Raw genomic sequence first — 22,723 nt, 5'->3', positions numbered from 1 at the left:
GTGTGAAGGGCTGTATGTGGTTCTGGTCATTATCAACCACTGTGTGAAGGGCTGTATGTGGTTCTGGTCATTATCAACCACTGTGTGAAGGGCTGCATGTGGTTCTGGTCATTATCAACCACTTGCCTTTGAGAACTTCTTTCATATTCTCTCTCCTTTTATTTTCTTTCATTTCCCCCTCTCCTTCTCTTTCTTCTTTCTTTACTTCAACCTAGAAGAAAAAAACTTTATAAATATTACAAATTAAGTGTTAATATGCCCCCAAACTGTCATTTTAAATCTTGATCAAACTCCCACTAACGGCTCACTCATTTATGTTGTCAATCACAGTTAATTTATCCTAATTTATCCTACCAATTATCGTTTAGCTATTAAAAGTAAACAAACACTTTAATGGCATTTCCTAGTTGTTCCAAAAGTCAGCATGTTAGGCTGTGGTGAAAGAGGAGTGGGTGATCTGCTCTTCAACAGAACTTCTAGGGGCAGGTTTGGGTCCGTGAAAGAGGAGAGGGTGAGCTGCTCTTCAACAGAACTTCTAGGGGCAGGTTTGGGTCTGTGAGGGCTCTGTTGGTGAACTGCCACATGTACAAACATGAGGCCCTGACGTTAGGTGGCCAGCACCCATGTAAACAGCCAAATGTAGGAGAGGTGGCACTGTATAGGTAAATCCAAAGCCAGGGCTGGGGGATAGGGAAAGGAGGATCCCTTGAGTTTACTTGGCCAGGGAGCCTGGATGAATAGATATTGACATGCAACTAGAGATCCAGCTTCAAAAAATAAGAGGATAGCTGGGCATGGTGGTGCATGCCTTTAATCCCGGGTCTTAATCCAGGAGGTAGAGGAAGGAGGATCTCTTCAAGTTAAAGGTCACCCTGCTCTCTAGAGATAGTGAGTTCTAGGACTGCAAGGATTATATAGAGAAACACACACACACAGGACCTAGAGAAATGCCCCAGCAGTTAAGAGCACTAACTATTTTTTAGAAAATCTGGATTTAATTCTTTAGTGGTTCTCAAACGCCTGTAATTATATGTCCAGGCTATCCAATCACCTAGTCTGGCCTATACAGGTTCTAGATATCCACCTGTTACACAGACACCCATGCAGGAAAACACTCTTAATTTTATTTTATTTATGAATATATATTTAATATATATATATTAAAGAATGTTTGAGAAAGAATCCAGATTCAGTCTCTGCTTCCCCATCTTTGATTGACACAGCAAAGATACAAGGAGCCTACTCTGTCAATAGAAACTCCAAAAGAATTAAAAATAGAAGCAGGTGTGATGAGACAGCCATCTGTTTGCCAGCACTGGAGAGCTGGGGAAAAGATCAGGTCAAGGTCAGCCTCAGCTGTGTAGTAAATTCAAGGCCAAACAGACAAACCCAAAATACATTTAAAAAAAGAAGTAGAAACAATAATGCAGTAATCCACTGACCCAATGATAATTTTCAAACCTTTATATTCTCACCAAAGCATTGAGATTTTGAGTTTACTTATAATCACTGTTTAGTTTTTGTTGAGTCATACAGGACAGAAGAAAATGGTGTTTGCCGTTTAATGAAGGCCGAGTACATTTCCTTGCACCAGCACCCATCTTTACTCTTTGAGAAACAGTTGACTTTGCAGTGCTGGCCAACTCTCAGCGGTGGCAGGATTCCATCTCCCAGGGGATGTGGGAAGACCCAAGTGCACAACAGAAACAATAAATCTAGCAAATCCATTTATGCAATAACTTTGGCAGTAATGGCAAGAGGATTTGGATGGAAGTACTTGTGGTCTTCCAGCTGGAAGATCAGAGCACAGCTTCCAAAGCAAAAGGCAGAGTGGGATGGCAGATAGTGGCTGCTTGGAGAAGAACGGAAAAGAGCAAGGGCGCCATGCTGAGCCCAGGAGAACCGGACAAGACAGTGGTCTCCCGAACAGTCCCTGCGGTCCAGGATCAACATGAGGATGTCTGATGCCATCTGCTGGATCGAGTTGGGATTTCAAATCTCACGTGAACTCGCACTTGATTGCCTCCCCGTGATTGGGTGCTAGGGAGAAGGCCGTGACAAAAACAAAAAGCAGGCTAGAGAAATGGCACTCAAGTGTACCTTAGTGTGACCATACTTGCTGAGCCTCGGGAAGAGCAGAGCACAGTGTGGAGCGCGGTGTGTAGTTACGGATTGCAGACGCACCTGTGTGTCCATGCTTCCGCTCTCCAGACCCCTCTGTGGTTCTCTTGATATACACAAACCACTGGGGCAGCTGGTTGGAGTTTCTACCCCTAATCCATAAATTCCTTGATAAAAATCACTTAGGTATTATAGACTTTATACTTTTTGCCCTCTTTCTTTACTGTAATGGAGAGAACAGTGATTTGGTTTGGGTTTGTCTTTCACTGTTTAGAAACAGAAAAAAAAAAATAAACTGGAAGACAAGCAGCATCAGCACTTGTCTTACCATTCAAGTTAGTCATTATTTGGTCTAAAATATTATGTGTGATTTGGGACGTTTGTGAACATAGAAATTCACTGGCTGTTCTTGCCCTGTGAAAACAGTACAACATGTCGGCTGTGCATTCTTTAAATCTAGAGCAGAACTCTCTTGTCAGATTGCAAATTTTCTAGTTCATTTCAGTGAATTTTTAGTTATCGTTATGCAAATGTATGGGTGCATTGACATTGATTCTAGCTTGTTGTTTCCAAAAAGTTTCAATTCCATGAGATCTACAGTAGGAAACAATGATTCTTTGTGAAACCATGTGGAATTTTGTCACTCTGGACATCTCACCCTGGAGATCCCTAATGCACACATTAAGACACTAGTAGCTGATGTTCATTGCAAACTTGGCATGGTCCATTATCTCCATTATCTCTTATCCTCCCGATGATAAATACTATTTTGATGATAAATACTATGTGGGAATAGTCACTATTCTCATTGACAAATAGAAAAACTAAGGTTTACCACTTGGTAGTTTGTTTAAAGTTACAGCAAAAATAAAATAAATAAAATAAAATGGAAGCATCAATGCTGGATTTAGAGTTTATGTTTGTAAGCAGAGGCTGCAAGTTCTTTTCCCAATTGCTCAGACTCGAATAATCACACAGACACTATATTAATTACAACAAGGTTTGGCCAACAGCTCAGGCATATTTCTAACTAGCTCATATATCTTAAATTGACCCGTTTTTATTATTTTGCATTTTATCATAAGGTTTGTCATTTCTTATCTCTCCCTTCTTGAACAGCTGCATAGCATTTGCTTCCTTCAGCACTTATCTGGTGTCTCCTTGACTCTTCTCTCTCTCTCTCTCTCTCTCTCTCTCTCTCTCTCTCTCTCTCTCTCTCTCTCTCTCTGTTTGGATTTTCCACCTGACTTTATTCTGCATAGTTACTGACCAAAACAGCTTGCTTATTCATTAACCAATAAAAACAACACATATACAGAAGGACATCCCATATGATGTGTTTCTGAATGTGGAACTCCACAATATGATCTAAAACCATATTAATGATTTTCCTGTTCATTATTCTTCTGAGTTGATGTTCAGCATTTTGAGGAATAGTTCAATAATAACATGTGTTTAGCATTATTTAACCTACTGTTTCTCAGTGTATTCCATTGCAGAACATTGAGCAATTTTTGTGGGAACACTATTTCATAGAATGCAGTTCTAGAAATGCTAATGTAAGTTGCTATATTATTACAGAGGAGGAGCAGGAAGGGAATCACTCTTCCCTATCTTTCTGTCCACTTCTTCTGAAATAAGTCTTGAGGCTTGGGACATTCTGCAGAGGCCTTCCTCTCACTGACCTTGTACCTGGCATAGGCAGGAATAGGGAAGCAAACACCTATTCTCCTGGCTGCTGTGGTGCACCAGCCACCCTTGTATAAATATTCAGAGCACCCTGCAAAGGAAACAAGGGTAATTGAGTTGAACCACAAGCTTGAGTGAAATAACAGCATGTTGCTGTTATTGTTTAGTCAATTAAATTGTCCTCTGTACTTGTAGGATCTGTTCCGCATTTAATCCCAGGGAGATACGAAGTCTGGAAGTAGGGTTGATTTTTTTTTTTTTTGCATGTGATTGTCTTATTTAGCACAACTAAAGATTTGAGGACGAACGTTGGAAGACACCATGATAAATTGTAGGGCCTGACTAAAGACTGAGAAGTCCTAAGGTCCTGCCAGTGACAGATGGTCTGTCCTTACTCCTGGCTTGTCTCACTGACAGGGCATTATTCCTCCCTCACCTTCTTCTTTGCTGAATTCTCTTACAGTTAGCTGGGGCTTGTGGAAGGTGGAAGGTCACCTTTGTGATAACTGCATTGCTAAATGTGGAAGTGGACCACGCTCCATAGCACCGCCCTGTATGTGAGACACGCTTTTGGCACACTACTAAGTGCCCATGTCTAATGCTGGAAGAAACTTACATAGTGAGAAGATTGAAACAGATTATCAAGAAAACCTGTGTCCTGTCTCTTGCTCCTCAGCTGGGTTCAGTTGCTGTTCCCACCCACAGCTTTGCTCTGCTTTGCTGTGTTCCTTTCAGCTTGCTCTTTGCTTTGGGCTGCCCAGGAAGAAAAATTTGAGTTGTGATATCTTAAAGATAAGAAAAGATGTATGCTTTTCTAGCTGCTGTGAAGAAAAAGCACAGACAAAAAACAAGTTAAAAAGGGAGAGCTTTGTTTTGATACAGAGTTTAAGAAGGAACACAATCCAGTCCCTTCCCACACAGAAGCTAGGTTGACAGAGAAGTGGTAAGGTTGTATCAGAAGACAGGAAACACACACACACACACACACACACAGAGAGAGAGAGAGAGAGAGAGAGAGAGAGAGAGAGAGAGAGAGAGAGAGAGGTGAAGACTTATGCCTGGTGCCTGAAGAAGCCAGAAGGGAAGTCATATCCCCTGGGGCTAGAGTTAAAGTCATTTGCTAGTCATAAGGTGAATGCTGGGAAACAAACCTAGGTCCACTAGCTAGCAGCGTATACTCTTAATGTCTGAGCTGTCTCTCCAGCCTCCCATTATGTTCAATCAGTGTAACTTTGTATTGATTTTGAACATATAGGATCTCTTAGTAGAGGTTAAAAGATCTGTGCCCGTTGTGCATGGATGGTGTTTCTCGCATTCATGATGGGTCTTTCCAGCTCAGATAAGCATTTCTGGAAACAACCTTATAGATGTACCTGGAGTGTGTTTCCATGGTGATTCTAAATCCAGTCAAGCTAACAATAAGAATACATCATTGAAGACACAATCTTCCCTAATAGCATTCTAAAATAACTATAGAAATTAAAACAAAGACTTTAGAAATTCTAAGATGCCTTGGAATAATTAACATAACATCTCAAATCCAGAATCTGGTCTTTTTAACTCAACAATGCCTATAGTTTGATACAGCATTACTGAACCTTAAGTGTTGTGACATGGAAAGGGATTGATATTATGAAACGTATTTAAATGATCAGGCAAACTGATTTGGATTCCCAGGGGTCATTCATTACCTACACTCAGCTACATGGTCCCATTCTGTAAACATGTCTGCCTTAAGAGTAAGCACTGTTAGTTGGGTCTGGTAATCTGTGAGAGGGATTACATCCTCACTCTGTTTCTCCTTTAATTCTCTAATGGATTTTCATCTCCTTCATTTTCCACTTTTGCCTTCTACTGTATTTGGGTAGCAGTGATTTAAGTTCTAAGGTCTAGGCTGTTGATCTCTGTCCTCGTTTGTCCCCTTTTCCAAATGATCTTTCTAATTAGTTCCTTAAAACTATTACCTTCTTTTGTAACATTCAGTTAAAAAAGATCTAAGAACTCATATTATCTGATTATTAATTTATGAACAAATTAACCTTGACCTAAGAAAATTATATTCCTCTTTAGTGAGTATTTTTCCAGATAAAATTTTACATGGAAAAAAGTGGTTCTTTGAAACTTGATGTTAGGGTGCTACATAGATTTGTTTGTACAAATATTCTTCATTGCATGGCTAAAGTGACATGACATCTCTCTCTTTTCATTACCAAGTATTATTCAAATAGCAATTGCTTTCCTTCTACAAAGAAAAACACACTTGGAGAAGGCAGTCCCAAATGTTTAATATCCACTAAGATGTATAAAATACACCCCATAATTTCAGATCAAAACTTTAACAAATCACAAAAGCTGTAATTAGGCTATGATTGTGCTAATTAAAATTTAAGATCATAAAAGGGTACAGAGCAGATATTTGTATCATTTTGAATTATACAAGATAGTCTGAATTACTTAAGAAGTAGACCCAAAAGATAATGTTTCTTATTATCTCAGTGTGACCATGGGGAATGTGAAAAAAGTTTTTCTCTGTACCAAGGCGAGTGTGACTTCCAAATTGCCCCTGATGATGTCACAGTGGTCTGGTCCACATGTTGCAAGGTATAGGACAGGCACAAGCACACAGACACAGGCATGCAGGTTTGAAAGTGTCCTGAATCACTTCTGCTTGCATTATCGGTGATGGAACCAGGAACATGACTTTGAAAGAAAGATATGGGACAAATGATTTTAAAACACCACTGCAAGGAGTCATTAGAGGACTGGCCAACGTGAAAGTTTGAAAAGGGCCCTAAAAGACACTGTCTCCAATGCACACGCAGCATGTCGGTGCAATACTCGAACAGAGGGGCACACAGGTGCACACATATAGCAAAGAGGTCTCCACTGAGGGTGGGAAAGGGACTGATTACCTGCAGTTAAGTGGTAGTAAACTTTTCCTTGCTTCAAGTTTATACTGCCAAAATGACTTTGTTTTGTACCATTCCTGGGGGAAGGAGAGTAGTGCACAGCTCTTCTCTACTGACACTGAGGACAGAAGATGGCATCATGGTCCGCCATGAGATGGTTGCCTTTCTTCTTTGTAGAAGCTGTTCTCTGCTGTTCTATACTGTTCTCTGCTCTCCTGTTTATTTCAAGCCATGGTGTAGGAGATTGCTTTTACTATCTGCACAAACTCTGCATGTTACCACTTAGTCCTGCAGTAGAGGAACTTCTATACAATAACTACGTGTAATGTAGAATTTGCATACTTGAATTTTCTTCAGCTGTCCACAGAACACAGATTGTCTTTAAAAGGGCAGTTAAATCCTAAACTATTTCTTCCATTTTTGCCACTAAGAATTTAGAAACGCTCTCAGCCTACGTCATTTGTGGTTTGGCCTTAACTTTTTTCTAATCCATATTTTAAGTTTAAGGTTTTACTCCATATGTGCATGCATCTTTTCATTGATAGGTTTTCCTAACACCCAAATGTAGGGTTTATACCTTTTTAAATTCTGATAGAATTTCCACTTATTTTCTAATAATTTTTACTGTTACTAAATCATTGATATGGCTTTAAAAATTTAATGAAGAAAATTAAAAATGAAAAAGAAACTCTTCTATTACTGATATAAAGATTAAAATGTATTTTTCTTGTTAGTTGAAACTGGAACTTGTCACATTCGTTATCCACCATGATAATTGATGTACAAGTGATTATATATATATATATATATATATATATACATATATACCCTAAAAGTAATGCTGATAAAGCCTGAAAATAGAAAACAAGCCTTCATTTTTCTGATAAATCATTATCTATATCACTCATCAAGTTCATAGGATTCAGAGCAAGGACATATATGGAAATATTATGAGATATCAATATTAAAAACAAGGATAAATAGTTATATATTAAAACTGAAAAAGGACTTAACAGTATAACAAATACTCATTGAATTATATTCCTTCTTATCCATGACAAATAGGACCACAGAACATACAATAATAATTTATTTCCAGCCAGCCTCACTCATTATGTGCTCTTGACAAGAGCTGTAAGAAGGTGTCTTAGAAAATGTATAATATGAATGTGACAATGGAAACTTTGTTACAAAAGCTGCATTATATATGTACACACGTACACATATGCACTTACATACTTACAGACACATATCTAAACACACACACACACACACACACATTTGTTCAGAGCCTACTAAGCTTACTTCTTGCCTGTGACAAATAATCAAAGTTCATCAATCAAAATGGATACCCCACCAGACATGGTGGTCCACACCTCATTTTGCAAGATCTCCATAAGTTCAAGGCCAGCCTGATCTAGGTCTATATTATGTGCTACAGGTCACCAGCCAGGACTACACAGTGAGATCCTGTTCCCTCCCAAAAAATGATTGATGCTTACATATTTTTTTATCCATTTGTATGTTTTATCATCCTAAAAACTACAAAAATTTTCTAGCTATAACTTACAGTGAATGTAATATAAATTGCTTTTACTATTTTGCTATTTAACTTTAGGGTTATAATTCCCTCCAATAGAGCAACACCATTTTTTTCAGATTAAAGTTTACTAAGAACAGGAGCATACAGAGAGATGATAAAAAACATTAAGTTATGATTGAATGAGATTGTAACATTACTTAGATAATTATTAGGTATATAATAGCACTGCAATGTATTTAGAACAAGGAATATGATGTGAGATTTGAAATCTTGAAATTTAGAAACATTATTATTTAAATGTTGTTCTTGAGATGCGCAGTCTTCTAAGGTTGAAGAATGTTTTCAAGTTTGTCTCTCGAGTCTCCTGTGCGTCTGCCAGCACATGTAGCTCATCTACACTGATTTCCTGATGTCTCTCCATCTGCGACTGATCCTTGACTTTTGTAACAGTATTCTTGTCCATTTACAGAGTGAATTGCTTTAGAGTGGCTCCATCTTCATGATTAACTCTGATGACTTGTTTGTTTTCTCTTCTAGGTGGTGGAGACTAATCTGGTTGCTTTTGACTGTCACTGGATCATTATAAATGAGGTAAAGCCACCCCACCTCTGCTATCAACCACCACTTTTTCAGATATGGAGTTTCAGAAGGCCTTCACCTCTAAGAGGGAGCAAAAGTAAAGGTTCAGTGTACTGCGTGAATGCTTTCTAATAAAAATAGAACCCAGGGTTTTTTTTTTTATCTGAATTAAATAAATAGAAAGAGAAGCCTTCCCTACTGAGTGTCTTTTAGCTTTTTCTCTTGCATACACTGCCTACTTAGAGAGATCATCTTTATGAAAAGTTCAGTTCTTCTTTGTAAGCAATGTGAATCTCCCTCAGGGAAGAGGCTGTGTTCCATTTGTATTTTAATGTCTTTTAAAAAACTTTCATATATATATCTCCCTACCTGAGGATTTAATGGTTCAGGATGAACATGAATCAACAAAGAACAGATTTTTTTTTTCACAAAGAAATAGACCTGTTTTAAAAATCCAAAGACTTGTCAAATTTCTTTAGAAAGTTTTCCTAGCATTTTGCAAAGCCAATATAAAGGATTAAGAGTATGTTACAATCTAAGAACGTTGTTTTCTTAGCATTTGCTGGTCAAGATCAGAAAAAAGAGTAACAGACCAGACCTAGACAAATAGTATTACTGCACCTGGTAACATGATATGTACTCAAAATGATGTGTTGTCTAATCCTACCTATTAGTTATCAATAAACAGGGTATTATTTATGTAACAATGGCATTGACAAGATTATAAAATGATAAAATTCTTGGGGGACAGCTAACACTTCTGAATAAAAATTTGGTTTTCAGTCAACAAAATAGTTTTTACCTTGCCTTGTTATCAATTACAGCAGAGTTATTGTATAAACTGACAACATGACCTCTCCATAGGGTGGTTAAATGGAAGGTTTTTAGTGGAAATGTGAGAGAAACAAAAAAATAAGATGTCGACAGCATGTGCCATTTAAAACAGCTATTGCTTTTTATCTGAACCAGAAAGATGTACAAAGAATGAACATTTTTGCAAGGAAAAGTTTTATCTGCCAATACATGCAAGGTCAGCTTTTTCCTTCTATCCAATTTCACTCAGGCACCTCAATTTCTTGATGTTCCCTTCAGGAAATTTGACCCAAATCCTTCTCTCCCATTTTTCTAACCTTATGATAAAAATTAATAGAGGAATTATAATTTACTCCAATTTCAATAAAAGGAGAAAAACATATATTTTTCAAATTTGTTAAGAAATCGAATATCTCCCCAAAAAAACAGACCCTCACCAATATGCAAATGCCCATTTGACTGAACATGGAGAAAGTAATTATTGTGTAGTTCAGTTTGAGTAACTATGGTTTTGCAGCTAATTTTAATACAGGTGGCAAACATTTATTTAATCTTGTTGTACCAATAGTTTCACAAAGAGGGATTATAAATCAAAGTTGGCATTGTGCATTATGGCATGAGTTGTAGAAACTTGGAAACAATATATTTTGTTTTAATTTTTACAAAGTGCGTTGTACTAATGAGAGCTGTGGTAACTCACAGGGAAGAATCTGTTGTAGTAGGCTGCTTGTTGGTTCGAACCCAGCTGTTCAGCCTGAAATAATCACACAGAAACTATATTATTTAAATCAATGCTTGGCCCATTAGCTCTAGTTTCTTATTGGCTAACACATCTTAATTCAACCCATCTCCAGTAATTGTGCATTACCATGAGGTCATGGCCTACAAGCAAAGTTTCAATGTGTCTGTCTCCATCAGCCATTCCAAGGCTACTCCCTTACTTCACTTTTCTTCCAGCATTCAGTTTAGTTTTCCCTGCCTACCTAAGTTCTGTCCTATCAACAGGCCAAAGTGGTTTCTTTATTCACCAATTGTATTCTCAGCATACAGAAGGGAATCCTATATCACCTCCCCTTTTCTGTTTAAAGAAAAGGAAGGTTTTAACTTTAACATAATAACAAAACAGTTATCCAGCAAGAATTACAGTTACAATATTTATATCTACTTTATCTTTTATCATAACTAAGGAAGACAATAAATATAACTACAAATTCTTCAACTCCATCAAAGACTCCAGAAGAATGTAATATTACCTTAGTAAACAGAAAATCCATTGTCAGAAACTTCCAAAACTCTAGAATTGACAGGGACATCTTGCTGCTTAGAGAGTCACCCAATGTTCTTCTGCATTGTAGGGGCATCCATCTTCAGCCTATAGGCCCATAATATCTAGCAGACTTTTTCATGAAACATGAAATTTCAAAGACAGTTCCGCATGTATTGGCTGTTTGTTAGTCACTTTCTTCTATGTCCTCCAGAATGTCTGGCAGACTGTTCTATGAAGCAGGAACTCCTAAGGACTGTCTCACCTTTAGGCAAGTTCAGCAGTCATTTTTCTATAAGTTCTGCATGTCCAGTTCATCAAGTAGTTCAGACAAGAGCAGTTTCTTGTCCAAATGACTAACCAACTCCATAAGGGGCCTCTTTGATGCCCATCTTACTCTTGAAGTAGATTGGAACTCTCAAAAGCATAATATGGGTCTTACTGTTATGAAAAGTCCTAAGTTCTTACACATTTTAAATGCCATATTCTGAAGGTCTCTGGAAGATGTGAAGAATAACCTATCTACCTGAAATATATCTTTATATATCTAGAAAACCTAACTAAAGTGACTATAAACTTGACTATTATAGATGATTCTCTATTAATCTATATATATATATTTTTTTTGCTTTTTCGAGACAGGGTTTCTCTGAGGCTTTGGAGCCTGTCCTGGAACTAGCTCTGTAGACCAGGCTGGTCTCGAACTCACAGAGATCCACCGGCCTCTGCCTCCCGAGTGCTGGGATTTAAGGCGTGCTCCACCATCGCCCAGCTATATTTCTTAATTATACATTACATTTTAAATGAACTGTACAAACACAATACCTTAATCAAGAGCAGAAATACATAAAACAAAATTGAAATTAAATTTGTATCAATAAATCAAGATCTATAGCAATGCAAAGTATCCATCTCTATAGCATATATCCCTTGAAATACAAACACACATTTATAAACAATATTTGGGAATATGGGCATAATTCTCTAAACTACTTTCTGCTGATTGGAGCACTGTTAATTGTCTTTAATGGTGTACCTTGTGTGCTAGGTTCATCTCTGTCAGGAATTGAGCAAAGTAATTATTTGGGGGTTATTCACAGCAATCTTTCAGGGGCTATTGGTACATCAAACCACATTAGTCTGAAAGTATTCTACAGGTTTTCATCCTCTGTAGAAACAAAAGAAGAACCTCTTTTCCAAAGCAACATATCCTTAGACCCAAAATTTGAAGACAAAATACCTTTAAAGTATATATGTTGGTTACTTAGCTTCTTCACAGTCAAAAAATTCAAAGAAAACACAATAATATAAATAATCCAGACTCTGTGAATTTTCCATCATCACATGGTTTATTATTCTTTATTTCTTTAATCTATGACTGTCTGTACTCTGTATCTTTAAAGACTTTGTCTATTTTTTAAACCATTTGCTTCTTTTTTTTAACTCTCTATACTTTTTCTTCTCTCTCCCAAGCCTATGTACATTTATCTAATACTGTGACCCATTTAGAGGTCTTTTCCATCTAAATCTGTCTTTATTGTGTATCTGTAATTATTTTTTGACCAGAACTGCTTATTAAAGAGTTAAGCGCTTCTTTAAAACTGAAGCTGTGGCATTACTAGTGTATGTATGGCCTGCCTGCTTGTTATGCCCAGTTTGACATGGTAGAGGAGGTCCATTCACTGCCTCTGAGTGATGTATACTTCCCCAGTTCCAAGTATGCAGTGGGTGTATGTTCAGCTATTTAGCAGTTTGTAACACATTGCTTACAAGACCCATTTAAATATTCTGCTTCCTGAAAGAGTCAGAGGTAGCACTGGCATCACTGCCCAGAAAACCAGCATTTTAAAACAGTGAGGCTTTTTTCCTGCTACCACTGAATCAGAAAAACCTCTCTTTTTTTATTGCAAAAAAAAAAATTTTCCGCCTCCTCCCAAACTCCCATTTCCCTCCCCCTCCTCCCACTCCTCTCCCCCTCCCTCTCCAGTCTGAAGAGCAGTCAGGGTGACCTGCCCTGTGGTAAGTCTTAGGTCCTCCCCTCTCCGTCCTTGTCTTGGAAGGTGAACATCCAAACTGGCTAGGCTCCCACAAAGCCAGAACATGAAGTAGGATCAAAACCCAGTGCCATTGTCCTTGGCTTCTCAGCAACCCTCATTGTCTGCCATGTTCAGAGAGTCCGGTTTTATCCCATGCTTTTTCAGTCACAATCCAGCTGGCCTTGGTAAGCTCCCAATAGATCAGCCCCATTGTCTCCGTGGGTGGGTGCACCCCTCGTGGTCCTGACTTCTTTGCTCATGTTCTCCCTCCTTCTGCTCCTCATTGGGACATTGGGAGCTCAGTCCGGTGCTCCAGTGTGGGTCTCTGTCTCTATCTCCATCCATCGCCAGATGAAGGTTCTATGGTGATATGCAAGATATTCATCAGTATGGCTATAGGATAGGGTCATTTCAGGTTCCCTATCCTCAGCTGCCCCAAGAACTAACTGGGGACATCGCCCTGGGCACCTAAAACCTCTCTTAAAAGAGTCATGCATCTGCTTACTTCTAACAAACAAAGTCCACCAAAGAAAATGCTGCTACCAAACCATGCTTAACCCTGTTCTTTTGTGTCTAGCATTCCTTTTGAAGATTTCTCAGGTTTTACATGGATTTAGTACACCACGTTGGTGTGCCATTTTGTTGTAAGAAGGGCCACTTGTTGGTTCCAGGATGCCCAGCTCCCAAATAATCACACAGAAACTATACTACTTAAATAACTGCTTGACCCATTAGCTCCAGCTTCTTATTGGCCAACTCTTACATCTTAATTTAACCCATCTCCATTTATTTGTGCATCACCATGAGGTTGTGTGTAGGAGGAGGTTGCTTGTTTATCCTGGCCACCAAGAACCAAAATAACCACACAGAAACTATATTAATTAAAACACTGCTTGGCCCATTAGCTTGAACTTCTTATTGGCAAACTGTTATACTAATTTAACCCAGTTCTACTAATCTTTAGATCGCCACATGACAGTGGCTTACAGGCAAAGATTTGGCATGTCTGACTCTGGCAGATTCCATGGCGTCTCTCTCTCTCTCTCTCTCTCTCTCTCTCTCTCTCTCTCTCTTTCTTTCTCTCTCTCTCTCTCTGCCTTCCTTCCCCAGCATTCCATCTTCCCCACCTACCTAAGTTCTGCCTTGTCAAAAGGCCAAGGAAGTTTATTTATTCATTAATGGTAATCACAACAAACAGAGAGGATTCCTACAGCAGCCGTAGCCTACCAGGAAAGTTTCAGTGTGTCTGTCTCTGGTGGCTACTCCGTGGCTTCTCCCTTACTCTGCCTCCTTTCTCCCAGCATTCAGTTTAGCTTTCCCCACGTACCTAAGTTCTTCCCTATCAACAGGCCAAGGCAGTTTCTTTATTCACCAATGGTATTCACAGCATACAGTTGGGAATCCCACATCATCAATTGGCCAAGTTAGAACTTGGTGATGGCATTTCTATTCTCACTACACTCAGTGGATTCACCTCACAGCAGATTTTCCATATCAGTGAAAGGCTAACTTTAGGCCCCTAAAGCAAATGACTACAACAGTCAAAACATAGATAGGAACTCATCTGGTTCTCATGCAATGCTTCGCACACTCCTCTGTCCCCGATGATGCTAACACTGGCCTTCAATGCCTCGTATTATTCAATGACCTAAACAAGTTTAAGCCAGTATTTTTTACTCAGTGAGGATGGAAGATATATATGTTAAACACAAAGCCTTTATTTGGTGGTTTCAATTCTTATTTTGAAATTTTAATAAGAAATGTTTTAAACATTGAAAATAAATATATTTAAAACACATATATTGAACTGTTTCCCTAGTTAGATAATGAATTGAACTCTATATTAATAATTAAACAAGAAATTAATTACCATTGTGTTTCTCTCCCTTCTGATTTTATTTCAGATTCCAATGTAGTGTTTTCAAATTTGCTTCATGTTAGTGTTGGGCTTTCTGAAAATGTCACAGGGTCATCTCTGCTACAACACAAAGAACACAAACATAATAGAAAAAAAAAGAACAGCTTTTCAAGTTGCACTACAGCAAACTGCGGCAACTCATTAGTGAAATTTGCTATGTCAGGATTATTTATCATTTTCAATGAATCCTTAGGATTTAATATAAAATTGCAGCTATTGATTCTATTAAAGGATGGTTTAGAAAGCTTTGCCATTGGTTTATGCAATAAATTTCTCTTTTCCAGAATTTACTGAGTACTTTCTGTGAATCAGGAACTTTATTAGATGTGAAAAGATAAAAGAGAGAGAAACAGGGAGCAAAAAGAAAAGAGAGTTAATAAGCTATTTTTCTGAAATAATTAATACAGTTCAGATTGTCAACTTATTTAATAGATATTGAAAGTCTTCCCATACACCATTTCTATTAATTTCGACCTGAAGTTGACCTACCTCAAGGTTTCAGGAATGACTAAATTCTAAAGTATTTGTTCTGGGCAATATCTGTTTCTGTGTTCTTCTCAGGTAACCTTTGTCTTTTCCCATGGTGGGCCTTACATGGATCAGAGTCCAGGCTACATTAAACTATGAATGTAAAAGTGAATATTTACTTGGATATATCAGTTCAACTTTTAACAATTTATGATTCTTAGTAATTAGTCTTTGTAGAAATAATGTTGTGCTTTGTTCCTAACGAAGTAAAACTGAAAAGTCACCTGTTTGCTTTTGTTGCCACACTAGCCTGAAACTGTTTAGGAGTTCAGGTGGCAAAGCTACAACTGGAAGGAAAATGTCCGTTTCCCACAGAATGGCAGACTCTTTTCTCCCTGAAAATGACTTTCATTCTCCTTCCTCAAATAATAACATGCAAAATTTGTTCTATTCAAATTGGCATTTCTTCAGATTTACTTGAAGCTAGACAACTGAGAACTTTATTTTATGGAGCATTTAGATGACAGCCACCCCCTTCTGCATTCAGAGACAGACCTGAAGGAGGGTTTGTCTCCAGATGGAGGGTCTTAGGAGGAGTCGTGGACAGAGGATCTTATTAATTTAAAACTATCGGCCAATACATGCTGACATAACATGTATTTATTATCCTTATTGCCATCATCATTGAATATTAATCTAAATGATTCCTGTAAGGAATTGTGGCTTCTTATGTAATTAGTGTACATCATTTCTTTTCTTTTATATGTCATTTCTAAAATCTTATATGAATAAGAAACTTTGAATCTCCTTGATTCTTATTTATTGAATGTTAGTAAACAGTGATTCAGCACCATTTTTTTAGAAGAAAATAGGGTGACAGTTAAAAGAATAAGCAGGCATTTATAATCTACAGATTTTCACTTTGATATGCTGACTTGTAGTTCATCACCATGTGAGGTAAAGATGCAGATGGTAGTGTTTGATAAGTTTAGGTAAATAACTTATTTACTTAAGAAATAAGAATGAAATATTAACATTATTTTTTTAAATTCACTGTATATTTTACTACCTTCTGGGAAACTCTCTTGCTGTACAATATGCTGAAAAAATATGGTGCAGCAATATTGGTGCTTATGCCCTTTAAAATATTCCAGATTAATATCAAATATGAAAATAGAATTGACCAGACACTGTTTAATTCTGCTTTGTGAGCAGATAATGGAAAATTCAAAGTACCTAGCTTTTACCAGACAAAGTTGAGGTGGCCAGTGGAATGATACAGACTAGGGGAAAAGATGGCATTTAAACTGCTGAAAGCAACTGTTTCTGGTGCACTGAGGATTAGTCGCCTAGAACTTCCTGATGTTTCTGTGCATACGGCTGATGGCAGGTGCAATTTTATTTTTAGAAAAATCTATATTTCATAAAGAACATACATAATGGGTGAGTTTTCTGGTTAACATACCACAAAAGAATGATAATTTGTAATAGGCATGCTAAAGGACAGAAAGAAAATGAGCACTTGTCAATGTCTGTTTCTCTTCGTCATCCAGTATTAGCTCCTTGGATGTGGGGGAATGCACAGCACAGTCCATAACTTATCCCATGTCAAATAATTTATTTTCATTGCATAAGAATCGATTCACAGCAATAATCTGTATGTCGCAAAAGTTTAATGGGCTTAAAAAGTTTCAAATGGACATGATGGAGCTCACATTGCTTTAGTAAGGAATGCTGGGAAACTGAAATTTGTGTTTGTCACTTTTGTTCTAATTCCAAGAAACATACACACACACATACAAAATATTATCATTTCTTATTATTTCTATGTCTGTTATTGGGCCTAATCTTCATATCTAATTTCAAAATGTATGTGTATGGGGCGTAAAGGATGCATTCTTAGAGTTTTGCAAGCACACATACACAAAGCCAAATTTATTTACATAGTGCTAGGTTTTGTTGACATGGTTCACTCCATGCTAATCAACAGAACTTTGTACATTTATTTAACAACCATAGCAAGAAGATAATTCTTTCATCAGTAGTTACTGACTACCCATTCCTTCCAATAAGAAACATATGTGGACATCAGTATATAGATACTTTAAAATAGTGCATCCTTCTAATGTCTTTGCTTAATTTGTATAAAACCATGATCATTATTTTATTATTTTTTGCTAAGAGCAACATGGATCATTCTTACATTGCATCTCCCTTCCTAGGTACATGCAATATCTTGAAATATATTAATGAATCATAAGCTATAATTGAATCTTATTTTGTGAACTTTCAATATTTTCTTTTATGCTTTCAGCATAAATAGCTATTAAATTACTTTTGATAAAGCATATCAAAGCTATTTGGTCCATATAGACTTGTTTAGGTATCCATGTTCATAATTTAAAGCCACAGAAAGCAAATATGAATGAATTCACCATTTTGATAAATGCACATAACTTTCATTTGATTGCTAGCTAAATATGAAGCAGCTGTGTTAGGGTAGCAGATTCCTTTCTACCTCCAGATAACTGCTCAGCAATTCTTTTCTCTTTCTGCTGCTATATTTAAGAATCTGCTAATCCTTCCACTTCTTTTCTTTCAGGAAATAAATGATGTGGATGTCCAGGAACTTGTCAGAAGGTCCATTGGAAGGTTAACAATTATTCGGCAGACATTTCCAGTTCCCCAGAATATAAGTCAGCGCTGTTTCCGTGGCAACCATCGAATCTCTTCAACACTGTGTGATCCCAAAGATCCCTTCGCTCAGAATATGGAGGTCTGTACTAAAGGGCGGTGTGTTCCCCCAGGGAGCATGTTTAGGGGCCTGGGATGACATCTTTGAGTGACACCAGACAGGGGTGGCATGCATTATTGTTCTTGGGCAGGTTCCCTCCCTTGGCATCTAAGTGCCTTTGACAGGGAGTGCAAAGAGCCTTTGTCTTTTATCCTTTTGATCCTATTGTTGAAAATAATGCCCACTTTATTAATAAAAATACAATAAGTAAATCTTACTTCTTTCTAAGTAAGCAGATACAGGGCATTTTCTGGAGTAGGGACTGTGATTGACACCCAAGGCTGCACTTCAAAGTATTAAGTGAATAGATTTGCTTGAATTCCATGGCATAAAAGACATAGATATTTATTCTCCTTTAAAAGAATCTCTAGGTTGAAGACCTTCAACTTTAAAACAGAAAAAGAAAAAAACATTTAAAATTCATATGTGCTGTGGAGCTATCATTTGTGGAAAGCAGAGAACATTAAAGAGCATTTGCCTAAAATTATAACCCTTTGTTTAGTTAACTGTCCCCACACTTAGTACATAGGCAGGGGTTGTAGAGACCCCCCCATTCCTGCCTTAACCACTTCTTCATTTTGTTCTCAAATCCACAGATGAAAGAGAACAAAACAATTAAGGTTTTTTTTTTGGAGGGGGGAATAGTTTGCTACACACTAACTTACTTGTTATATATGATAGAATTATACTAAATATTTGCTAGGTGAGAAGGAAAACTAACAGACATTTTTTAAAATTTATTTCTGTTTTTTTTTTATCTCTCTTACAATACAATATTGCAGTTTCCCCTCTCTTCTTATTTGGGAAGGTTTGCATAAATAGGAGTATGAATTCAGAGCTCTTGAGTTTAAAGCATTTCACTGAAGACAGAGGACTTTCCTCCACCCTTCCTAAGTCTAAAGCTTCATCTCATGATAGTTAGAAAAAGCAATGAATCGAACGATCCTTTGCATGAAATTCTCACTGGGTTCTCACTGGCTGATGGTTGAGGAGTGAAGAGCTCCTAGGAAAAGAGGCCTGCTCAGCTCAGCTCTGTGAAGCACTGCAGGAGAGTGGGACCACAGGTGGATGTTTATCTCAGCGTTCTGCAGTGTCCACTTAAAAGTAGGGCTTAAGAACACAGTGTGCAAATAGGACCCAGGTGTTCACCAAAGCTAGAAACTGGATTCGCCATCATGGTGATCCACATGCTGAGAGAAGGTGAGGAACGAAGGACCTGGGAGGTGGTCTCCTAGCTAAAACCTTTTAAATGGATTCAGAAAGGCTAGATAAGTCTGGAAAGCACTGAAGACAAATCCCATGAACCTCAAATTAGTAATCAAACACCGAATAATCCAAGATTAGCTGAAGTTGTAAAGTGAGTAACAGTGACAATGTGAGCAATGGCGTTTGAGAAAAGCAGCCCTCTGTGTGCACAGAGGCTTTCTTAGATTGGGTGCTAATGAAGAAAACAAAGAAGGTTTCCTACATTTTTTCCAAGAAAAACTGTCTTCCAATTGATAGTGTTAAGGCTGAGAATGCAACTTAGAAATAAAAAAGCTGGCTTTATACAAGAAAAAGTCATTACAAAAAGTACTTCAGTGCATTAGAAAATACACAGGATTGGAGATGTTAAGAGTTTACCTCAGTGCTTTAACAAGACTTGCTAAATCATGGATGGAGCATCCACTAACCTAGCGGATGTGATCACAACGCCACTGTATTGTAATTGAGGAATAAACAGGAAACCGTGGCAAGAGGATCAAAGTCCCAGAGATAGACTTACAATTACAATTTTCACAGCAAAGTAGGGCAGCTCTTGTAAGATTAGTATACTAAATTTTAGTAGTCTGCAATACTAATCATTTTTATGTAAGTTATAGAATATGTTAGGAGATGCTTTGTATACTTTACATGGGAAAATAGGGCTTTCTTTAGAACAAATAAGATCAAAATAAATCTTCTTGAATAGTTTTTTTAATCTGCTTGCTGTGTTGGAAGACTACCAGTGTTACTCATTACATTTTGGATTTATATAATGTTGGCAATTTTCTCAGAAATCACTAGGGAAACTTTGACAAGTACAACAAGGCAGCTATCACTCAGGCATTATCAATACTCAGGTTAAAATGCCAGTAAATTCAGTCAGTAGAAAAAGTACAAGGGTTAAAAATATTACCGTGTAGCTCCTTTTAAAAGTTGTAACATTAAAGATGAAATAAAATTAAAGTATTTCAAATAATCTGTCAACAAAACTGTATTTTCTCCTCTAAGCCACTGAGTGAAATTTAATTACCTACATTTGTCTACCACGTCTAGAAGATTTGATCTACCTAGAACACACTTTAAATGAATTCTGTGGCACTGAGTACATTCTGTTGTCTACAGTCTGCCACCAGCTGCTCTCTTACTGTCAGTTTGAGAAGTGTAGAATCAGAACCTTCAAGCCTGACTAGGCGAACATCCTCTCCATGGTCATTCACAAGCTTCTGTCCGTCAACTTAATTCTCCAAGTGTCAATCTTCACTTGAATAAAATTGTAAAAGACATAAACCTATAAGAGAAAGATTAATAGCATTACATAATCAAGGTCAATATTGTTAGTATTGACTTGTAATAATCCTTAAGGCGGAAACTCCATAGAAATAAAGTAGTCCCACAGCCAATTACATACAATCTAGGTGGAAGTGCCTTGGTCTGACAGCTGCTCAAAATTGTTACTTTGAAGGCGAATTCAATCTGATCACAGTACAAGTCAAGTCGGCTGTGAAGCACTTTAATACAGTCTCGGACACTGTGTCAAAAGCACTTTGCCAAGATCAAGAGAGAGATCGTCTCCCACTTGCATCTCCCAGGCAGCTCAATCTGCATGAATGTGTCAGTTCTAGTTACTAATCTTCTTATGAAAGGAGAAACAAGAGACAGACAGAGGAAGATATGTGACATGACAAGCAGCCTAGAAACTGTACATGGCAATAGTCAGCAGAAGGGCAGAGGCTATTCTAGGGCAAGTGGCAGATGGTTCCTGGAGGTTTGCTGGCGTCAGAGAACAAGTGTTGTGGCAGGAAAACTGTAAAGAGTCAGTGAATAGGTTTTGGGAGACTGGAGGCTGGAGTGCAAGATTCTTAGATTTGGAATTCACTGTAGTTTAAGATAGTCATTCATGGGGAAGGTATGAATGCGTGTACAAAACTAGAAATCGCCGTTTTAAATGCTGAGAAGCAGCTTGGCATCACGGTGTGGGTGGAGTCAAAGATCTCATAAAGGAAGTGACCATAAGGTCAGTAGATGGTGTTAGGAAGGAGATGAGAGATCATGAGACTCGAAGGAGACTGGGTACCTGCTTGAGAAAGAAGAAACAGACCAGGAAAACGAGCAGGTCAGAAAAGTTCGGCACACATTTCTGGGCCCAGCTGGTTGCAATGTGGACAAATGGAGAGAAGTGGTTAGGGATTGAAGACATCTATCACATGTCAGTATCAAAGCGTTTGCCTTCCTGATGAGCATAGCTACTCAGAAAACATGCCTTAGGTATGAAAAAAAAATACTGTCTGACTAAAGTGTCAGATATGGCAAAATCCTGGCAAATTTCTCACATCTTCACTTCTATCATATTCACTGTTTTTTGTTTTTATCATTTTTACTTATTTTGAATATTGTTCATCAGAATCCAAGTATGTTCTAGTCTGTTTGGCAAACAAAAATGAGATAAAAATGAATAAATGATAGATAGATAGATAGATGATAGATGATAGATAGATAGATAGATAGATAGATAGATAGATAGATGATAGATAGATAAGAAACCAAAAGCACAGAAAAGAAAGCACATACAGCATGTACCTCCATTCACAATTTTGGAAAAAACCTAACCCTATATCAATTTTTAATAGAAGGATGGACAGAGCTTTTGGAACCACAAAAAGGATGACTGTGTCATGAACTTCAGGGGAGGAGAAGCCATTGTCTTCAGGGACTGACACGGTTTCCCCTGCTTCAGTAGGCAACCTCATGCCAGGTATAGAGAGTGGTTCTGGTTACACACACCGAATCAAAGAAGGGACAGAAATGGAATAGGCGGTTGAGGACAGTAAGAGGGTGAGTCACCAGGATAGAGAAGGATAACAGAGTGTGGAAGCTTTAGTAGGACTACGTATGCATTACGTTCCCTTACGAAACTACCATGCAGCAAATTACTTTTTCAATAAAGGACTGCCTATCTCATAGGACAAAAGAAAGAATTATCAGCGAAGGAGTCTCTTCTGCCGTGTAACCTTTGAAGAGAAACGAAGGAATTTAATTCAGAGAAAGAAAAGGCACATGGAAGGACTCTCTCCCGCCATCTCACATGAACACTGAAAGCAAAGGGAGAGGCGAATAGAGACGGCGATGGGAGCAGGTGTTAGGAGGCACGGGACAGGCTGGGAAGCAGGTGTGAGGAGGGATACAGGACAGGCTGGGAAGCAGGTGTGAGGAGGGATACAGGACAGGCTGGGAAGCAGGTGGAGGAGGGGTGCAGGACAGGCTGGGAAGCAGGTGGATGAGGGGTGCAGGACAGGCTGGGAAGCAGGTGTGAGGAGAGATACAGGACAGGCTGGGAAGCAGGTGTG

General features: G+C 38.0%; 1 protein-coding gene across 1 annotated transcript in view; it reads left to right on the top strand.

Moving 5' to 3' along the window:
- The window catches only part of LOC101979317 (glutamate receptor ionotropic, delta-2), an 835,941-nt gene that overhangs the window by 793,614 nt on the left and 19,604 nt on the right, over window positions 1-22,723 (top strand). The window contains exons 5-6 of the mRNA XM_005360612.3: window positions 8,800-8,853; window positions 17,943-18,116. Of these exons, the coding sequence (XP_005360669.1) occupies window positions 8,800-8,853; window positions 17,943-18,116 (228 nt within the window). The remainder of the gene's footprint in view (window positions 1-8,799; window positions 8,854-17,942; window positions 18,117-22,723) is intronic.

Source organism: Microtus ochrogaster, linkage group LG3 (genome assembly GCF_000317375.1).
Source record: "Microtus ochrogaster isolate Prairie Vole_2 linkage group LG3, MicOch1.0, whole genome shotgun sequence".
Lineage (NCBI taxonomy): Eukaryota > Metazoa > Chordata > Mammalia > Rodentia > Cricetidae > Microtus > Microtus ochrogaster.
This window is presented reverse-complemented; position numbering and strand designations above follow the sequence as displayed.